The sequence below is a fragment of the Monomorium pharaonis genome, chromosome 9, assembly GCF_013373865.1.
Source record: "Monomorium pharaonis isolate MP-MQ-018 chromosome 9, ASM1337386v2, whole genome shotgun sequence".
NCBI classification, from domain to species: domain Eukaryota; kingdom Metazoa; phylum Arthropoda; class Insecta; order Hymenoptera; family Formicidae; genus Monomorium; species Monomorium pharaonis.
In genome coordinates this window covers 7,005,395-7,022,245 of record NC_050475.1, presented here as the reverse complement: position 1 = coordinate 7,022,245, position 16,851 = coordinate 7,005,395, and the positions used below count along the sequence as shown (strand labels likewise).

At 34.5% G+C, this 16,851-nt stretch overlaps 3 protein-coding genes across 6 annotated transcripts in view; 2 read left to right on the top strand and 1 right to left on the bottom strand.

Moving 5' to 3' along the window:
- The window catches only part of LOC105830687 (agrin), a 569,188-nt gene that overhangs the window by 120,474 nt on the left and 431,863 nt on the right, over positions 1-16,851 (bottom strand). The window lies entirely within an intron of this gene.
- On the top strand, positions 1,661-6,758 carry LOC105830052 (ornithine decarboxylase). Of its 4 annotated transcripts, none has more exons than XM_036292164.1 (7): positions 1,661-3,962; positions 4,530-4,764; positions 4,843-4,919; positions 4,993-5,165; positions 5,244-5,547; positions 6,083-6,600; positions 6,711-6,758. In XM_036292164.1, exons 2-7 carry the CDS (start codon positions 4,581-4,583, stop codon positions 6,742-6,744), a joined length of 1,290 nt encoding a protein of 429 aa, XP_036148057.1. In that variant the 5' UTR covers positions 1,661-3,962; positions 4,530-4,580; the 3' UTR covers positions 6,745-6,758. The 4 variants fall into 4 exon arrangements, with proteins under 4 accessions (XP_036148057.1, XP_012524638.1, XP_036148056.1 ...); XM_012669184.3 differs by having other exon boundaries at positions 4,530-4,919; positions 6,083-6,322; positions 6,392-6,600; XM_036292165.1 differs by lacking the exon at positions 1,661-3,962 and having other exon boundaries at positions 4,581-4,764; positions 6,083-6,322; positions 6,392-6,600.
- On the top strand, positions 7,644-12,074 carry LOC105830054 (ornithine decarboxylase 2). The gene is made up of 7 exons (XM_028193399.2): positions 7,644-9,347; positions 9,418-9,494; positions 9,702-9,874; positions 10,015-10,315; positions 10,377-10,619; positions 10,708-10,916; positions 11,049-12,074. The coding sequence occupies exons 1-7, from the start codon at positions 9,164-9,166 to the stop codon at positions 11,080-11,082; spliced, it is 1,221 nt and encodes a 406-aa protein (XP_028049200.1). The 5' UTR covers positions 7,644-9,163; the 3' UTR covers positions 11,083-12,074.

Below are 16,851 nucleotides of genomic sequence, written 5' to 3'. Positions count from 1 at the left end.
AAGGCTTTGTTACCCCCTCTCCCCTTTTCTCCCCTTTCTTCCTCTCGCAACTTAATTTCACGTTTTACCGTAACGGTCAGCTGTTTAAATTCGATATATCGATATCTCCCGGGTCGGGAGGCGAAACGCGTGCGCGTGATTTGAATTCTTCGGGACGGGGACGGATAAACGTGGCAAATATTCCCGCACGAATTGATGCTCGCGACAGCGGATCGATAAATAATCAATCGGCGAGTATCGGCGCCGGGCGAATCGGCCGAATCGGCACGTCAAAAACACGGGACGACGGCGGGTCGTGGGGCTGGCCGATGGCGACAGCTGCCAACAACCCGTGCAATTTTACGTATCGCAAGAGCGTATGTGTATAGGCGGCCCCGACGAGCGTAATATATATCGCGATGTTTTTCGTCATATAAAAAAATACACGGACATTGTCCGGCGCGCGGCGCGACGCGCGGCAATCTGCGAGAGCGTCAAATCCATCATCGGCCGTCCGCCCGGATATTACGCGTGACATACCGACGAATGTCAAAGAAGCGGTTTCATAGTCGTCGTGCCCACGCACGACAAGTGTTATCAGATAACGCGCACGCGTACGTGACGTTGATTAATGCGCGAAGAAGACGAAAATTTCGATCTCTAAACACATCCCTCGAAAACGAGAGAGAAAGAAAGAGTGAGAGAGAGAGAGAGCGCGCATTTAGCAATTTCGACAAATTACTTCAAGTGTCGTTACTCTTCCGCTCGCGAAGGGGAGATACATGCCTTCCCGTAATCTCGAAAACGGTGAAAGATACCGAGCAAAATCGCTTAAGGTTTAAGGACACGAAAAAAAAAAAAAAACGGAGGGATTCGTTTTATCTCGATCCCAGGCGAGATCCTGCCTTAACAAGCTGGAACTCGAGTTGAAATCTTTTCCCCTTTCTTTTCATACGCTTTTTAAGCCGTCGGAAAAGTGCGCGCGGGTCAACCGAATACCTTCGTACTATTGTAAAATTCAAATTCCATGGGCCATTCGCGTACGGAGCCAGAAAGAAATGGGGAGTCCAAACGACATCGCCTATACACGTCCGAGTGCAGGAAATCCGCCACTCCGTCGACCTAGCGTTCCCCGGGACGTGCATCGACCCTCTCTCTCTCTTCGGGGTCTAATTCTCGGTCTGCGTCAACGATCGCGAGGCCGACGTGCTAGTCGACTTGTTTTATGCGCGTTCGGTCTAAATAATGAACATGCTTCGATAAGTAACGCACGAGTAGAGATCGTTGGCAAGCAGTAGATTTTTCATCTGCTATTTTCCGCTCGCCAATATTTTTCTCTCCCGAAGTGTGAAACTGGACGTTGAAGTTTGCAGAAAGTGGGATCGGCGTCGGTTTGTTATCGTAGAGAAAAATTTTTACTGCCTTTATTGCTGCATTCGTCATTTGTGTATTATCACCAGCTTTTATATTATCTTTTGCTTTTTTCCCCTATATTTATTTCTACGCGTGTAAAACCAATAAAAAATAATTTCTGTGTGATTAATATTTATTATTATCGAAGGTACATTATTATAATACGTACATATAGTTTAAATTTTAATTTTGTACAGTATTAATTTAAAGATTACTTTTATAAATTAATTCTCTTAATTTTCTTAGTGTTTCTAATTTATAAATATTAGGTACTTGCTCTATTTTATTTTCAATTTTTTATAGTTACTAGTTTTTCCTCCAAATTCCCATTTTACAACCAACTTTCCAATTACATGTCGATAGTTTCGCACATATAAACCCATCATTGTCCCCCGTTTTCCTCGAAACTATTCTAGCAGGGGATGGCTATTTTCCGCCCTATTTGACTCCTCGTTTTCTCCCCTTAGAAACCATTGCAAAGAACGACTGACCCCAGGCTAAACGTCATTTTAGAACGAGTTGGCCGACCAGTTGGTTGGTAAATATATGAATGCAGCAAGAGCTTAGGAATCCGCAGTATCGTTCATCCTTTATGAAAATGACGGTCATATACGAATGTAACAGAATGACCCGCGGAAGAGTGAAAATACATTTCCATTGTCGGAGCTGCGCGCATATGTACGCGGAATTTTATTGTAAAACTCGATAACAAGGTTAAAGAGAATAGAATTGTTATTGAACAAACTTAGAGAGAGAGAGAGAGAGAGAGAGAGAGAGAGAGAGAGAGAGAGAGAGAGAGAGAGAGAGAGAGAGAGAGAGAGAGAGAGAGAAACATGGAAAAGGGATTTTATAATGATGATGGGAATGGAATTCTAATTTTCATGCGAAAGAAAAATGTACTTGAAATAAAAAAATTTATGGTAGCCGCACGATTCTACTGATATGCGCAATTTTTAGCTTATTTCTTCTTTTGCGCGTTATTTCTTCTCTATTAATATCCTTGGATGTACAGAATCCTCGGACTTTTAGTACTTTAACAATGTTCTATGAGTAGAAAAAATGTTATATAAACATAAGTTCTAAAACGCTTTATTAAAAAGTAGTATTATGGCAAAGATATAAAATCCATAAGAAACAATTTTTTATTTAAAAAGTCACTATAAAATTAAAAGATTTCTTGTTAATTTTAAATGACTTTTAATTTAATCTTAATTAAATAAATTTTAATTAAGAAATTTTCTAATTTTCTAATTTATAAATAATCATGATTAAATCCGATCTAAAATCACGACAGCAAAGCATCAGTTGAATATAGTTTGTCATATTCATAGTATGTGAATGAATTATTCCTTACGGATAATTTTACTGGCAGTTTTATTATATTTTATGAACTCAATAATTTCTTTGTCGCGTCGCCTGCGACAGAAACAAAGCTTCCATAAACAAAGAACATCGCAAGCTTTACGTGCTGCAAGATGCAAAGGTACTCGCTTATCATCTATCTATATGCTACTTCCTCTTCAGACCTCGGACTTGTAATTAGCTTGACATAAAATAGCGCTGTTGACTCTCTGCTATCTACCGGGGATAAAGTGGAAATTAAAAAAAATCGGGTCACTGCAGATAAGACACCACTTCGCAACCCTTTCTTTTCTGTATCTAAAAAAACTGGCTCGAAAGTCCGCCACCAGCAACAACTATTTCGATGGCAGATACAAGAGCTTCAATGGGGCACAAGAAAGGAGTTTAATAGGGTGGTAAGTAAACAAAGCTCCAAAAGTCAATTCGTCGAAAGGAGATAATGAATTCTTATTTTGCTTCTCTGAAATACAGAAATGAGTGTTCTATTGTTTAAAATGTCGTTTCAACTTGACTATATAAACTATAAACATAGTCGTTACGTGAAAAATATTATAATATTATTCGTAAAGCAAAGAAAAAATACGATAAAATGTACGTGAATTCACATTAGATTTTTTTAGATAAAATTTAAATAAATTAATCAACAATAATAATTTTAAGCTAATGTTATCCATTGTCTTCCGAATGTAAAATGTGTGTACTAATTGTATCTAACGTCACGTATTTATTTGGCACCATAATGTTGATATTAACAATTATAAAAATTTATACAGACAAGTGACATTATACTAACAAATGTAACTATTTCCAAGTAAATTACTTTGAAGCATTATCTCAAAAACTATATATAGCTATGCGCATATTGAGTTCAGTCAAATGAATGGAAATGCTAATTACTGCAATTGCAGGTAGAATACACTTTCCTAAGAGTAAGAAGCGCAAAATAGATACATAAGAAGCATTAAAACAGTCTGTAAAATTGACTTATTTTTCTGTTTTAACATATTTTTGTCTCGTAGGTATATGTTACTAAAATTTTACTAGTTGCACAATCTTTGTGTAGCGTTAGTTAGACCATAAGTGGGAAACATATATAAGAAGCTCCACTTGTAACATGGATTATTTCACGTTTTGAATGTCATTCTGCGTGTATAACATACAGCATTTTTAACAATTCCGTCTAAATACAAATTTAGGCAAGCAAATTAGTAAGTCAATTTTATATTTTATTTACTTAATTACACTATACATTTTTACTTTTAATTATTATTATCTATTATTATTCATGGTTGGGTCTATCAAAGATATAAATATTTTTGCGGTTTTATTCATTTTTCTAATTATTCACAATTATAATTTTGTTTTCTAGATTTTTTCTTATTCTTTTAATTGTCTGTTGTGCTCTAATTATACATGCAATACAATAAACATTTAATTTTTTATTTTGTGATTATTAAGATAATCATGTAATGTTTTTTAATGTTTGGTTTTCATTGTAAATTAACGTTTTCAAAGTTTCTTCGTTTATCATACGACACATCATCGAGCTTTGAATTTTTTACAACAAAGAGAATATTTACAGAGTAATTAAAAAGAGATTATTAAATAGTACTTAGGAAATATCGAAAATATTTTTTTTTAAGTAATTTATCTTCGAAATCAAAGTTTATATTCAAATCTTGAAATTTAAATGAAGAAGACGCACAAGTAATATTATTGTATTAATATAATTTGTATTCTGTGAAAAGAAATAATAAAATGTTAAATGTTTTCAGGAAATTATTTATATAGAGGATTCTATTGTAATACACAATTTTAGTTTTAATATGGCGCAATTTAATTTTGATGAAATTAAAATCTTTGACGATGCAATAGATGATATGGATATCATAAAAACTATAACTGTTACGCAATCCGAAGAAAATGCCTTTTACATTGCGGACATTGGTAATGTTATAAAAAAACATCAAGAATGGCTCGCCAAATTGCCAAGAGTTATCCCGCATTTTGGTATCTGTATACTTTTACATTCTAAATTTAATGTATTTATTAAAGATTTTACCATTAATTCTATTTTCATTCTCATAGCAATTAAAGCAAATCCAGATTCCACGGTAATTAAAGTTCTGGCAGCTTTAAATGCCTGTTTCGATTGTGCATCTAAAGTAAATCCTTAAATCTTCCTTTAACTGTTTAACAGAAAATATTTAAAAATAATTGCACTTCTCCCCGATACAGCAAGAAATACAACAGGTAATGCAACACGGGGTGCACGGCGACCGGATTATTTTTGCGCACCCGACTAAGTATCCATCTCACATAGATTACGCTAGGAAAGTGGGCGTCAAGCAGATGACGGTCGATAGTGAAAGTGAACTGTTTAAGATCAAAGATATCTTCCCTGAAGCTAAGTCAGTGGAGTAATACAATTGGATTTAACCGCGCGATTTCATCCATTTACAAATCTATCAAATGCCTTCATGTGATAGGATCGTCATACGTATACGCTGCGACGCTAAGTATATTGGGACAAAATCACTGGGTTTAAAATTTGGTTCTCAATCGGACGAGGAAACCACGCGCTTGATACAGCTCACGAAAGATCTCGGTTTGAATTTACACGGCTTCAGCTTCCACGTCGGTTGTCTCTGCAAAGATTACGAGGCTTATGCCAAAGGGATAGCATTGTGTAAACAATTAATTACTGCCTCCAAGGCAATTGGATGCGACAACGTGCAGTTGATCGACATCGGTGGTGGATTTGAAGGCCAAAACGGATCAAATATTGACGAGGTATATACATAAAAGAGAATGATAATAATCATCAAATCTAAATAAAGCCTAGTTATTAAGATTTAATAAAATAATTTTAATTAATGTTTGATTCATATAATTAAAGTAATTGTATTAATTGTGACCAAACATTATAATAGTAACCAAGTGAAATATTAAATATTTAATAATATTTAGTACTCGCTTTGTTGCTATTGTTATGTTTAGTTATTATTAATCTAATTACTAAATATTATTAAATATTTGATTATATCAGTATAACATTTAATTTAAATTATTTTATCAAAATTTGATTATTATTTCAAAACTCTTTTTTTCACATAGTATACAGGATTAACTTTCTATTAATTGTTATCTTTCTTTCATTAAAATGTTAAATTAAAAAACTTAGGCATAAAGCCATATATTATTATATAGATATTTCAAAAGACAAATAAAATAAGATCTTCCAGATTCTTTTAGATCCGCGTGAAACTTGTAACAATGCATAAAAATATTTTCTTCAGTTGCTATATATTTTTGATAATTTCTTCAGGTCGCCAATGTTATCAATAATGCGATACAGGATCTCGATCCTAATATAAGAGTTATCAGCGAGCCGGGAACGTACTACGTAAGTTCCAGCTTCACGTTAGCTTCGTATTTGCATTCCAAGAGAATCACTCTGAATGAGGGAGAAATTATGAGAATGTATTACATGAATTGTGGAGTATTCAATTCCTTCTTGGACGAATTGTTAGGCATTCAAGCTAGGGCGCCACAATTACTTTCCGAGGTAATCTTATATTTTGCGTACACATATATGGAAGCAATTCAAGAAGCAATTATTAACTTATCATCGCAGCCAGCAAGCAAAGAGAAATTTCTTTCAAGTATATGGGGACCGACTGCCGACTCATATGATTTAATTCTCAAAGATGTGATGTTGCCTGAGTGTCATATAGGTGATTGGTTGATTTGGAAGAATATGGGTTCTTATACTATAGCCATATCCTGTACATTCAACGGGTTTCCGATCCCAACTGTGTTTCCATTCATTAGAAAGAGTCAATGGTTAATATTAATAAGAATATAAGATATGCATAGAGTGCTTAACAATATTATTATTCTTTTATAAAATATCTATATTTGCTATATAAAAACTAAATTCTTAATATTTTCAGGAAGAATTTTAAAAATCAAATTGACTCAACGTAGAAGCCTGTTTTAATCTTAAAACTCTATCAAACTCTCTCTCTCTCTCTCTCTCTCTCTCTCTCTCTCTCTCTCTCTCTCTCTCTCTCTCTCTCTCTCTCTCTGTAATTAAGATGTAATCTGCAATGTGATCAGCATATGAATTCAATATATGTATTGCTAATCAAAGTTTAGAATAGAATCAAATAAACAATTAGAAATTATATAATAACAATATCTTTCATATTTTTCATCAACTAATTTGGTAACAAAAGATTATATAATAATTAAATGCTTTATCAACTACTCAAATTTATTATTCTTTAATCAACAATTTATTACTATATATTATTTTACTATAATTGTTTAAACTTAATAATTTTATTATATACATACATATAAACCGTATAATATGTGTATAATAATTCAAGTCGAGATAAGTCAATAATGATCATAATGGATCTTAATGCTAAAACAATGTTTCTTGTAATATATAATTTATACATTTTTAAAATGTTTTTTTATTTGTTTATTAATAATTTTAATTCGTTGTGTTAGACAAAAACAAACATAATAAAACGTTTTGGGGAATTCGAGTATGCAACAATTATTTTGTGTCATATACCGTTATTGAAACAAGAAACCAATTGCGTACATGGAAAATGTAAATAATATTATATATTTGCCTTCATAATCATTGGCCTTCAGAATAACACTTTTTATGACGCAAATGTAGATAAAAACCAAAATTAATTTTATATATCCAATTAACATAATAATAATAATAATAATAATAGTAACAGCTTTATATATTAAGTATAATAAATTTATATAAATAAATTACTTGTTACTATCTAATTATATAAAAATCATTTATTATAAATTTTGTTCAGAAATAAATTTAAAGTTTCTTAAAATTTAGACGAGAGTAAAAAGAAAAAAGTGCTTAAATTGTTAAAAAGTTGATCGATTTATTAAAAATTCTAATATTTTTAGAACATCAGCTTTCTAAAACTAACTGCTAATTAGCATGATTTATACAATTCTCATCAAATAGAGAAATTGTTTGATTCTTTTTTTCTCCAAAAGTCTTTTCTTAGAAATATAACATAAAAAATAAATATGTACAACAAAGAAAGTTATGTCACTAACACGTGCGATGGTCAATAATATGTGCCCATGAGTTTAAAGAAAACAGCTGTTTTGTGACTGTCAAACGCGTCAAGCTTTGACGTTACATTCGCACGAACTCTTGAACCTTCCGAAAAGTATGATAATATAAGATCGAAACGTCGCGTCTCCGATGGCAGTTAATCAGTCGTCATTTCCATCGTGTGCATCTTTTCGGTTGTGCATCCATTCATTAATTATCTTCTTCAGCGCGGAACATTAAAGTATACAAAATTTATAGCGTAATAACGTAAGTATATACGTCAAAAACAGTGCGTCAATTTTAATTGTTAATATTCGTTTTAAATATATTGTGGATTTATAAACTACGAAGTTGACGATTCCGTTTTCCGCATTCTCATCATTTTGTATATTAAGTTCGCGAATAATTTAATTTTTTGTTAAGATTTTCATTGGAAAATAACTTTTTATTAATTTTAATTAAAAATCTACTAAATTAAGGTTACAACAGAAATTAGTTGCTCCGTGATTTTATGATGCTTTTGTTAAAAAAAATTATGTACTTGGATTAATATTTATTTCTATTTTTATTTTCTTATAGGATATAAACAAAAAAGTGGACAAAATTTAATTGTCTTAAAACATTCATGACGTTTATACAAATTTTATTGAAAAGTAACGTAAAAGTATTCAACCTGACAGAATAAAATTTTGTTCTGAAAACAAAATTTTGCACGTTTCTTATGGAAAAATAATTAAATCGGTCAAATTGTTTTGTTCTAAAATATTGTAGTTTTAGAAATTTTGAAAATGTACCTATTACAATTTCACTTTGTGTTTTGTGAAATATCAAAGAAGAATCAGGACTGATCAAAATTACGACGCAGACAGCTTTAAACAGTGTAAGTATGTATCAATTGTCACAATGGAAATCTGTTGTCAAACTTTAAATGTGATTTTTTCAATATTGTTCAATGATTTTGCCGTAATAATTAGAGATTCCATAAAGTTTAATTTCAAATTGAACTTTTTAATAGCTTATTCAAAATATTGACCTTTATTAATTAGGAAATTATTATTATAAGTAATAAAAAAATACATGCATTTCAGTCGGTTTGGGAAATATGGAGTTAAGACTTGATTTAATTTACAATAAACTTGAAAATCCATTCAGTATGAATTATAGTCAGAAATACTTTTCTCTCAGTATATAAAAAAACGAATAATATATCTATTAATAAGAAATAATAAATACATATCGTTTTCCGCAGGAAAATTCTAAATCTGTGTTGTGTTTACACTTAATTTTATCATGCCGTACTTCGATTTTGGAGAAGTACAGATTATTGATGATAGCGTAGATGATTTGGATATCATCAAAAATATAATTAAAAATGAAAAACCGGAAGATCCCTTCTATGTCGCGGATATCGGTGACGTTATTGAAAGACATCAAGCATGGATTAGTAAAATGCCTAAAGTTACTCCACACTATGGTATATTTTCGTAGTATTTTTTAAATATTGTAATAAAAGTTAGTACATTCACATTTTCTTTAAATTTCAGCGATTAAGTGCAATTCAAATTCAACAATAATTAAAGTTCTGGCGGCTTTAAATGCTTGTTTTGATTGTGCGTCAAAGGTATATATGTACGTAAATCTTCGCTATTAATAACAAGATGCTCCTATAAAACACTTGACTACTAATTTTCACCCATATGTTTTGTCTATTCTGAATAAAAAGAATGTGGGTATATAGAGACACTCTCTATACCTACATAAGCTCCGCATAAATTAATGAACCATCTAAAACTTGCAAGATAATTAACAATAACAATGTTTCTGATAGCAAGAAATAGCGCAAGTAATGCAGTACGATGTGCAAGGTGAGCGGATTATTTTCGCGCATCCAAATAAATTGCCGTCTCATATAAAATACTCCAAAAAAGTGGGAGTCGAACGAATGACGGTGGACAGCGAACTTGAGTTGACGAAAATTAAGGAATTCTTCCCGGAAGCTAAGTTAGTGAGACTAGAAATAATAAAATAAATTCTTTCTTCGTTCGTTCAGATATGCTGTTTAGTATTTGGGGGATTAATACATTACATTTAACTTTTTTGTTTTATTTTTCACCGATTTATAATTAATAACGGTTGCGCAGGGTCGTGATACGCATACGCTGCGACGCGAAGAACTCGCCGGTGTCGTTGGGAGCGAAATTCGGCTGTGATCCGTACGAGGAAGCTGTGTGCTTGATACAGCACGCGAGAAATCTCGGCTTAAACTTACACGGCTTCAGCTTTCACGTTGGCACCCCGTGCTTAGAAATGGACGCCTATTGCCGCGGAATCGAAATATGCAAGCGGCTAATCGCAATCGCTAAGTCAATTGGATACAACAACGTAGAGTTGATTGACATAGGCGGCGGATTCCTGAGCGTCTCCGGGGAGGAGTTCGATGAGGTACGTACCCTCGTTCGTTCACGTAGATATCATTATCATCGTTGTTACGTAACTTCTACAGCTGGCCGACCTTATTAACGGCGCGATCGAGAATCTCGATCCTGGTATAAGGGTCATCGCCGAGCCCGGACGTTACTACGTAGGTTCGAACTTCACCTTAGCCTCGTATCTGCATTCCAAGAGGCTCGCCGTTTCCAACGACGGCAAGTTAAGGAGGATGTATTACATGAACTGCGGCGTGTACAATGCGTTCCTCGATGAACTGATAGGCGTGGAGGCCAGAGTCCCAGAATCGGCTTTTGAGGTAATCGCATATAATTCGTTTCAACATCACAAAACGGTACTTTTTTTCTTCCCAATCACGTGATATAACTGTCACTTTATTACCGCAGCCGACGAGCGACGAGAAATTCCTCTCAAACATATGGGGACCGACCGCCGACTCGAATGATTTAGTAGTTAAGGACGTGCTATTGCCTGAATTTTATATAGGCGATTGGTTAGTTTGGAGAAATATGGGAGCTTATACGTTAGCTCTTTCCAATACATTCAATGGATTCCCGATTCCAACTGTGAGACCATTTATTAAGAGAAGCCAATGGTTAGTGTTCCTTATGTTTGTATTAAAAAAAAAAAAAAACTTAAAAATAATATTTCCAATAAATATGTATAATATAGATATTTAAAATTTTCTCTTTCATAATTTAATAATATAACATATTAATTTTTCTAGGGAAAGTTTTCTAGTCCAAATCCATCAGACATAGAAGCGTATTTCATTTCAAAAAATAAAAGAAAATTGATGACAGTAAAGACAATGCAATATATCAAGTAGTATAAAAAAAATTTGACATATTCTGATAAATAATGTTTATCAATTATGGCATTTAACATATTAATTTAACATACATTAATATCCGGACGTATTTTGTTTCGAGTTTTTGTAGATACCAAGAATTTTTCTCTTTTATTATGATTTTTGCGATTTTTTGTTCTATCCCTATTTTCATGGTGACCATAAGCTTTATGAGCGATGTGATTGATTAAACGTACACAATTCAGATGCAATTAGTAAGGAACGGTGATAAGCTTTCGGCGAATGTATGGCCGGCGGATACGCGGATAACTTACAAGCGGCGAGTGATGTAAGTAATCCCGCGATTACGTGCACGACCGGGTCACATTACATTATAATTATCCGGCTAATCTTTATTTCCAACAATAAACCGCGGCGGCATAGATAAGAACCGCGGCCGGGGCGAACTATAAAAAGTACACCAGCTTCATTCCGAATTGCGCCCCTTTTAATGAGCACACCGAACAAAACGGGTGGAAGAACCGTTCCATATTTCATCGCGGCTGAGAAAACTCATCCACGCTCGGCCCATTGACATCGATTCTGGCTCCGCTATCTTTCATCTTTATCGCAAATCCCCGTAACAGCCGCTTAGAGCTGAGTGGCACAAACGACTACCGCGTTTATCATTTGCAGATACCGTACAACGAGGCGATTGTGTCCATTAATCCTCCACGAGACAGATGATCGTAATTCTTTATCCTAATAATAACGTAAATTTTTACGTAATAGATGACGGTTTTAATAAATTTAAAATTATTAAATTTTTTACAATTTAAGATAATGCAAGATCGTGTATGCGCTTCTTTACTTTCTCCGGCTAAAAAAAGCAGAATTATCTTTTCTTTTAACAAAGAATATTTTCTTCATAATAATCTGAAATTATTTTCATTACAAATTCATTATCATGTATTAAAAAAAAGATTGTATTTTATTTTAAAGAATATTATAAAATTTTATTGAAAGAAAATCAGAATAATTAAATTTTTGTTTTAAATTAATATTCTTGATCAAAGTATTAAATTACTGGGATTAAAAATATATTTTTAATAAATATAATGCATTTAATAAATTTATAATACTAAATATATAGATACTAAATATATAAATTTGTAAAATATTTGAAATAAGTAATAAATGCATAATTCAAGTATATCTTTTCTGTTTATAGCGCATTCCGTATATAACAAAAGTTTATTTTAAGTAAATATTTCAAATAAATGATGAGTATATTTTAAAGTTCTCTAAGAGAAAATAATAAGATATATTCTTTGCACAGATAACCGTTACACAAAAAGAGAAAACTAAAAATCACTTTTTTTAGCACGAGAATAGTTTTTCGTGTGTAGATATTTATTATAGTCATAGTCACCGTCAATGACTCTGAGAAAACTCAAGACCAGATGTTTCTTAGAATAATTGTTATCGGTCATAATGTACACGAAATAGACAATTTACCGAATGGGCAAAATAAGATCGACCTCGTTGTCACTTTCTGGGCATTGATTCCACGATGTCCATTTCTCCTCTCGTTTCAACTCGATTCCTTTTTTCCCTTCTTTTATCCATTTCCGATGTCCCTCGCCCCTGTGTCCGAAACCGTCAGGAGAGACTCACCGGGCACTAAGTATGCATAGCCCGGTTTCCGTGTGCCGAGTACGCGCTTGGATTTCACCTCTACCCTACGGGTCGGTCTGTAACTAGTTGGCACGACGCCATGCATAGAGGCGCGCATTAATAAGTATACCGGCTTCTCGGTAGCGATATCGTTACGTCCGCTAATATTCCAGTGGTTGACAAATGCTCCGATACCCGCCACCATCAGCCACTCGCGGCTCTTCTTTTTTTATCCGTTCGTTCTGCCTCGCATTTGATTGATGCAGAACACTTTATGTAACTACTGAAAAAATTGTTAGGCTGTGCGAGACGGACATGTATTCTATTTAACTACGAGATGAATGTATTTCATGTTTTCGCTAAAAGAACAACGCAAAATCGATCAGAAAACGCGAATAGAGACTTGACAACAATTCTAAGATGCTTCTGTAAACTTAAATAATTCCGTAATGTGTTCAGAAAAAAGAAACATTCTTGTTTTGAGAATACCTTTATTTTTTAATTCTATTTTTGAAACGTTAAATATTGAAATAAAATTGCATATCGCGTTGAACAAACATAATTTGCTTACGTGACAGAATTTTGTATTGTTTATTAAGAAAAATATATTCTCATTATTTAACAATAATTTTTGAAGGAAAAAATATTAATAAAAACTAACAAATAATACGATATAAAGAGCATGTAAGCAATCAAATGCGAATATTATTATCGTTTTATAAAGCAAGAATATAATTTTTTACTTATATGTGAAACAATAATGTTAAATAAAATATATTCGTTTTGCTTCGACATTAATGTTTTTGTGTATAAAAATTTGTAATCTTTATGAATAATATTGATTTCATATCGGAAATTCTTTGGCTATACAAATGCATCTACCGCGAAGATCGCTTATTGGATTACACGCGACAGAGCTTCAAGGGGGAAAAATATCGCCCGGCGTTGATACGAGAGCGAATATAAAAGATAAGACTGGATTACGAGCGGCGATCTATCGCGAGTTGAGTTTCCTGGATTTGCACTCATAGATCCAACCGAGTTAACCGCTCGAGCACTCGAAACATTCTACCCTTTCCCTCTTCCTTGTTCTCTTTGGCGTGCAGCTTGATTGGCTTCGCCACAGTTTTCACGGAGAAAATGGCGAATCGCTTGTCAACCCACTGCAAATACACGTGGATTCGCGACGGATTAAGAATCGGGGTCGCAAAGGCCATCACAATGTGATCGGTCTTTTTCTCCCTGCCTCTTTCTCTCTCTCCCTCTCTCTCGTTTTTCGGTCGAGCGCTGTATTTTCGGCAAGAGGACCAATTTCATGCGCGTCACACTGTGAATGACGCTGCTTTAATAACTCTGAATTGCGACCGCGTTGAATCAATAACCAGGCATGCACGCACGGGCATGGTTCTGTTGCGAGGTTCATGTGCCTCGTTCCGACGCACATGCTTTCCAGCATTATTAGCCGGAAACGAAAGCAATGAATTCATTAAGACGCATGGATAGTCACAGATGATTAGATAAGAATTACTTTACTTTATGATAACGGTGAATAAAACAGAATACATTATGTCTGTATCGTTAAGCGTTTTCTTCCATTTTGATAATTTGATATTTAACATATAATTTTAAGATAAAAAGATAAATAGAAAACATATAAAAGTGACGATCTCAAGTATGAGTCATTTGATGTTAAAATAATTTTCATTAATTCGTGTAATTTAGTAAACAAACATTTTAAAACATTGTTAATGTAAACAATAAATATTAAAATTTGAAATGAAATACATGTTCAATAAATCAATTGTTGAAAAAACATTTAAAGATGTTTATATATAAGTCCTAATTGTAAATCGATATAATTAAATGTTAATGTACGTTATTGTATCATCTGGAATCATCACTTTAATATTAAACAAATACGACTCAATCTGGCGTAAGATGATCTTATTAATAAAAAAAAAATTATTACGTTTCGTTGTAAAATCGGCTGGCGTTGTACGCTACACATTGATGTGAGCTTCGTCAAGCCCCGGCATTTCCATTACTTTAACTTCGCAATTATTTTCCGCGTGTTACACATACATCTCGATAAATTATTTATAATTAATTGTTAGGTGTCCCAACCGGATATCGCGCGCAAAATGTGAAAAGCCCGTGACTTTGTGATATTGCTTGCCCGCGTCACAAAGCTTGGCAGATAAAACAACGTGTATTTCGTTATTTATTTGTAATTTCAATTAACGGGTCGAGACCTGCCACATTATTTGGAAGCTTTTGGGCCCTTTGAAGTATTATTACTTCAATGCGTAATATATACCATTATTTCCCGAAACACACGTTGTAACGATCATTTAATTAATTCACGGCGAACAACGCGGTTTTGGTAAAATATAACGTAGCGCATGGCACGAATACAATTTATGCTTAAAAACACATCGCGGACTTTATGAGCGGGCGCATGCGTCAACATCCTTTATGAAAATTCAATCAGCTTAATTCCGCTGTGCTTACCGTGAATTAACGTTAACATACAACACGCGACTGTATTTTAAAATCGTGAAATACAGTTGCGTCTATTAGCACACGATAATTCATTAATAAATTTTATCGACGAGCTTTTCATTATAACTATAGACTTCTCAACAAAAAAATTGTGTAGATTCTTGTATAATATTAAGTTTAAACTATGTATTTACAATACATATAGAAAAATTGCGTAAAGATTGATGATCAAGCGCTAATTATCTGCATGTGCCATTATTTTAAAATTTGACAAAAAGCGTCATTGTTCACACAATTTTACATATACGTACTACGTACAGATTGTTTTTTTCTAGAACGCGTGAGCATAATTTAAAGAAATGAATTCAGGATAATAAAAAGTGTATGTATATGTGTGCATAAAATATTACAAATTGAATCAAAATTATTAAATCTAGCATTTTCCTCTTGCGTAACGCTCTCGCAGACGGCTGTGCATACTCGCATTTTTCATCTCGAGATGCTTTAAAGAGGGGTTGACGTTGCGCGTCGGGGTAGATCAAAGGAATCGGCGTACCTAATTGCTATTTACCCCGAGCAATCCCCTCTCTCTTCACCCCCGTCGCCACGAACAATTGTAGTAGCATTCTACTTTCGGAAAAGGATCGTTTCTCCCGGATCGACCGGCACGACGTGACCCACCGAGAATTCCAGGGGTTCCATCCCCTCCTTTTTCCGTCTGCCTGTAAAGAGGGTTGTTGTCCACGAGACGGCCTCACTCCGGAGACTCGTTACAAGGAGCCGTGACTCCCTCCCTCCACCCCCGTTTCTTGCCTCGGAATTTTCATATCCAAATAGTATACTCGACATCGAGCGGATATTTCAGCCAAATGCACGAGGAGGAGAGGCCACTTGAGTGAACGCGCGAGCAAACGTTTGAGGGAAATACAACAACGTCTCGAATCGAACGTGTTATTCGCCGCTGGCAAGCGCTGTTGAAATTCTCGCTATTTTTCCAGCGCGAATTTGAGCTGCCGCGCGCGCGCGCGGCGGAGCGGGCGCTTCTTTTTTCTACTCGCATTTCCACCGCGTGTCAAAGAACACCATCCGATAAGTAGGATACTTGTAATAGCCATCTCTAAGCGGCTTGAACGAGACCCACGGTCATCGGTAATATCTCTCGGTTATCAATACAACGCTCTATCGCGAAACGGCGAATGTCGATACGAATGAAAATGAGCGCGGAGGAAATCGTATCTCCCTCCTTCTCGTAATTCCGTCGAGATTTTACGTTGATTTTAACCCCTCCCCCCCCTTCGCCCCGCTGCCAATTTTGCTCGGACGCGCGATCTACAGTCCCCTTACGCCGAGTATATTCTATATATTTGTCCGGAAAATATCACAGGAGACAGCAGAATGCTATGTACACGAAGTGCAAGCTGGTTCGAGAGAGGAAGGGGAGAGAGAGAGAGAGAGCGCGAGCGCGCGGATGCGAAGACTTGGAAGTTTATAACAGCGAGCGGGAGACAAAGCCAGCTGAACTCGATTTTCCGGCTGTCGTTAAACTAACGGGCGTTTCCGA

What these genes read in the sequence shown, in the direction of transcription:
- LOC105830052 (XM_036292163.1), top strand. Translation starts at nt 4,581, where the DNA reads ATGGCGCAATTTAATTTTGATGAAATTAAAATCTTTGACGATGCAATA. An exon ending in GATATCTTCCCTGAAGCTAA is followed by an intron (nt 5,166 to 5,243) that starts GTCAGTGGAGTA and finishes TTCATGTGATAG; the next exon opens with GATCGTCATACGTATACGCT. An exon ending in ACGGATCAAATATTGACGAG is followed by an intron (nt 5,548 to 6,082) that starts GTATATACATAA and finishes TAATTTCTTCAG; the next exon opens with GTCGCCAATGTTATCAATAA.
- LOC105830054 (XM_028193399.2), top strand. Translation starts at nt 9,164, where the DNA reads ATGCCGTACTTCGATTTTGGAGAAGTACAGATTATTGATGATAGCGTA. An exon ending in CCGGGGAGGAGTTCGATGAG is followed by an intron (nt 10,316 to 10,376) that starts GTACGTACCCTC and finishes TAACTTCTACAG; the next exon opens with CTGGCCGACCTTATTAACGG. An exon ending in TTTATTAAGAGAAGCCAATG is followed by an intron (nt 10,917 to 11,048) that starts GTTAGTGTTCCT and finishes TAATTTTTCTAG; the next exon opens with GGAAAGTTTTCTAGTCCAAA.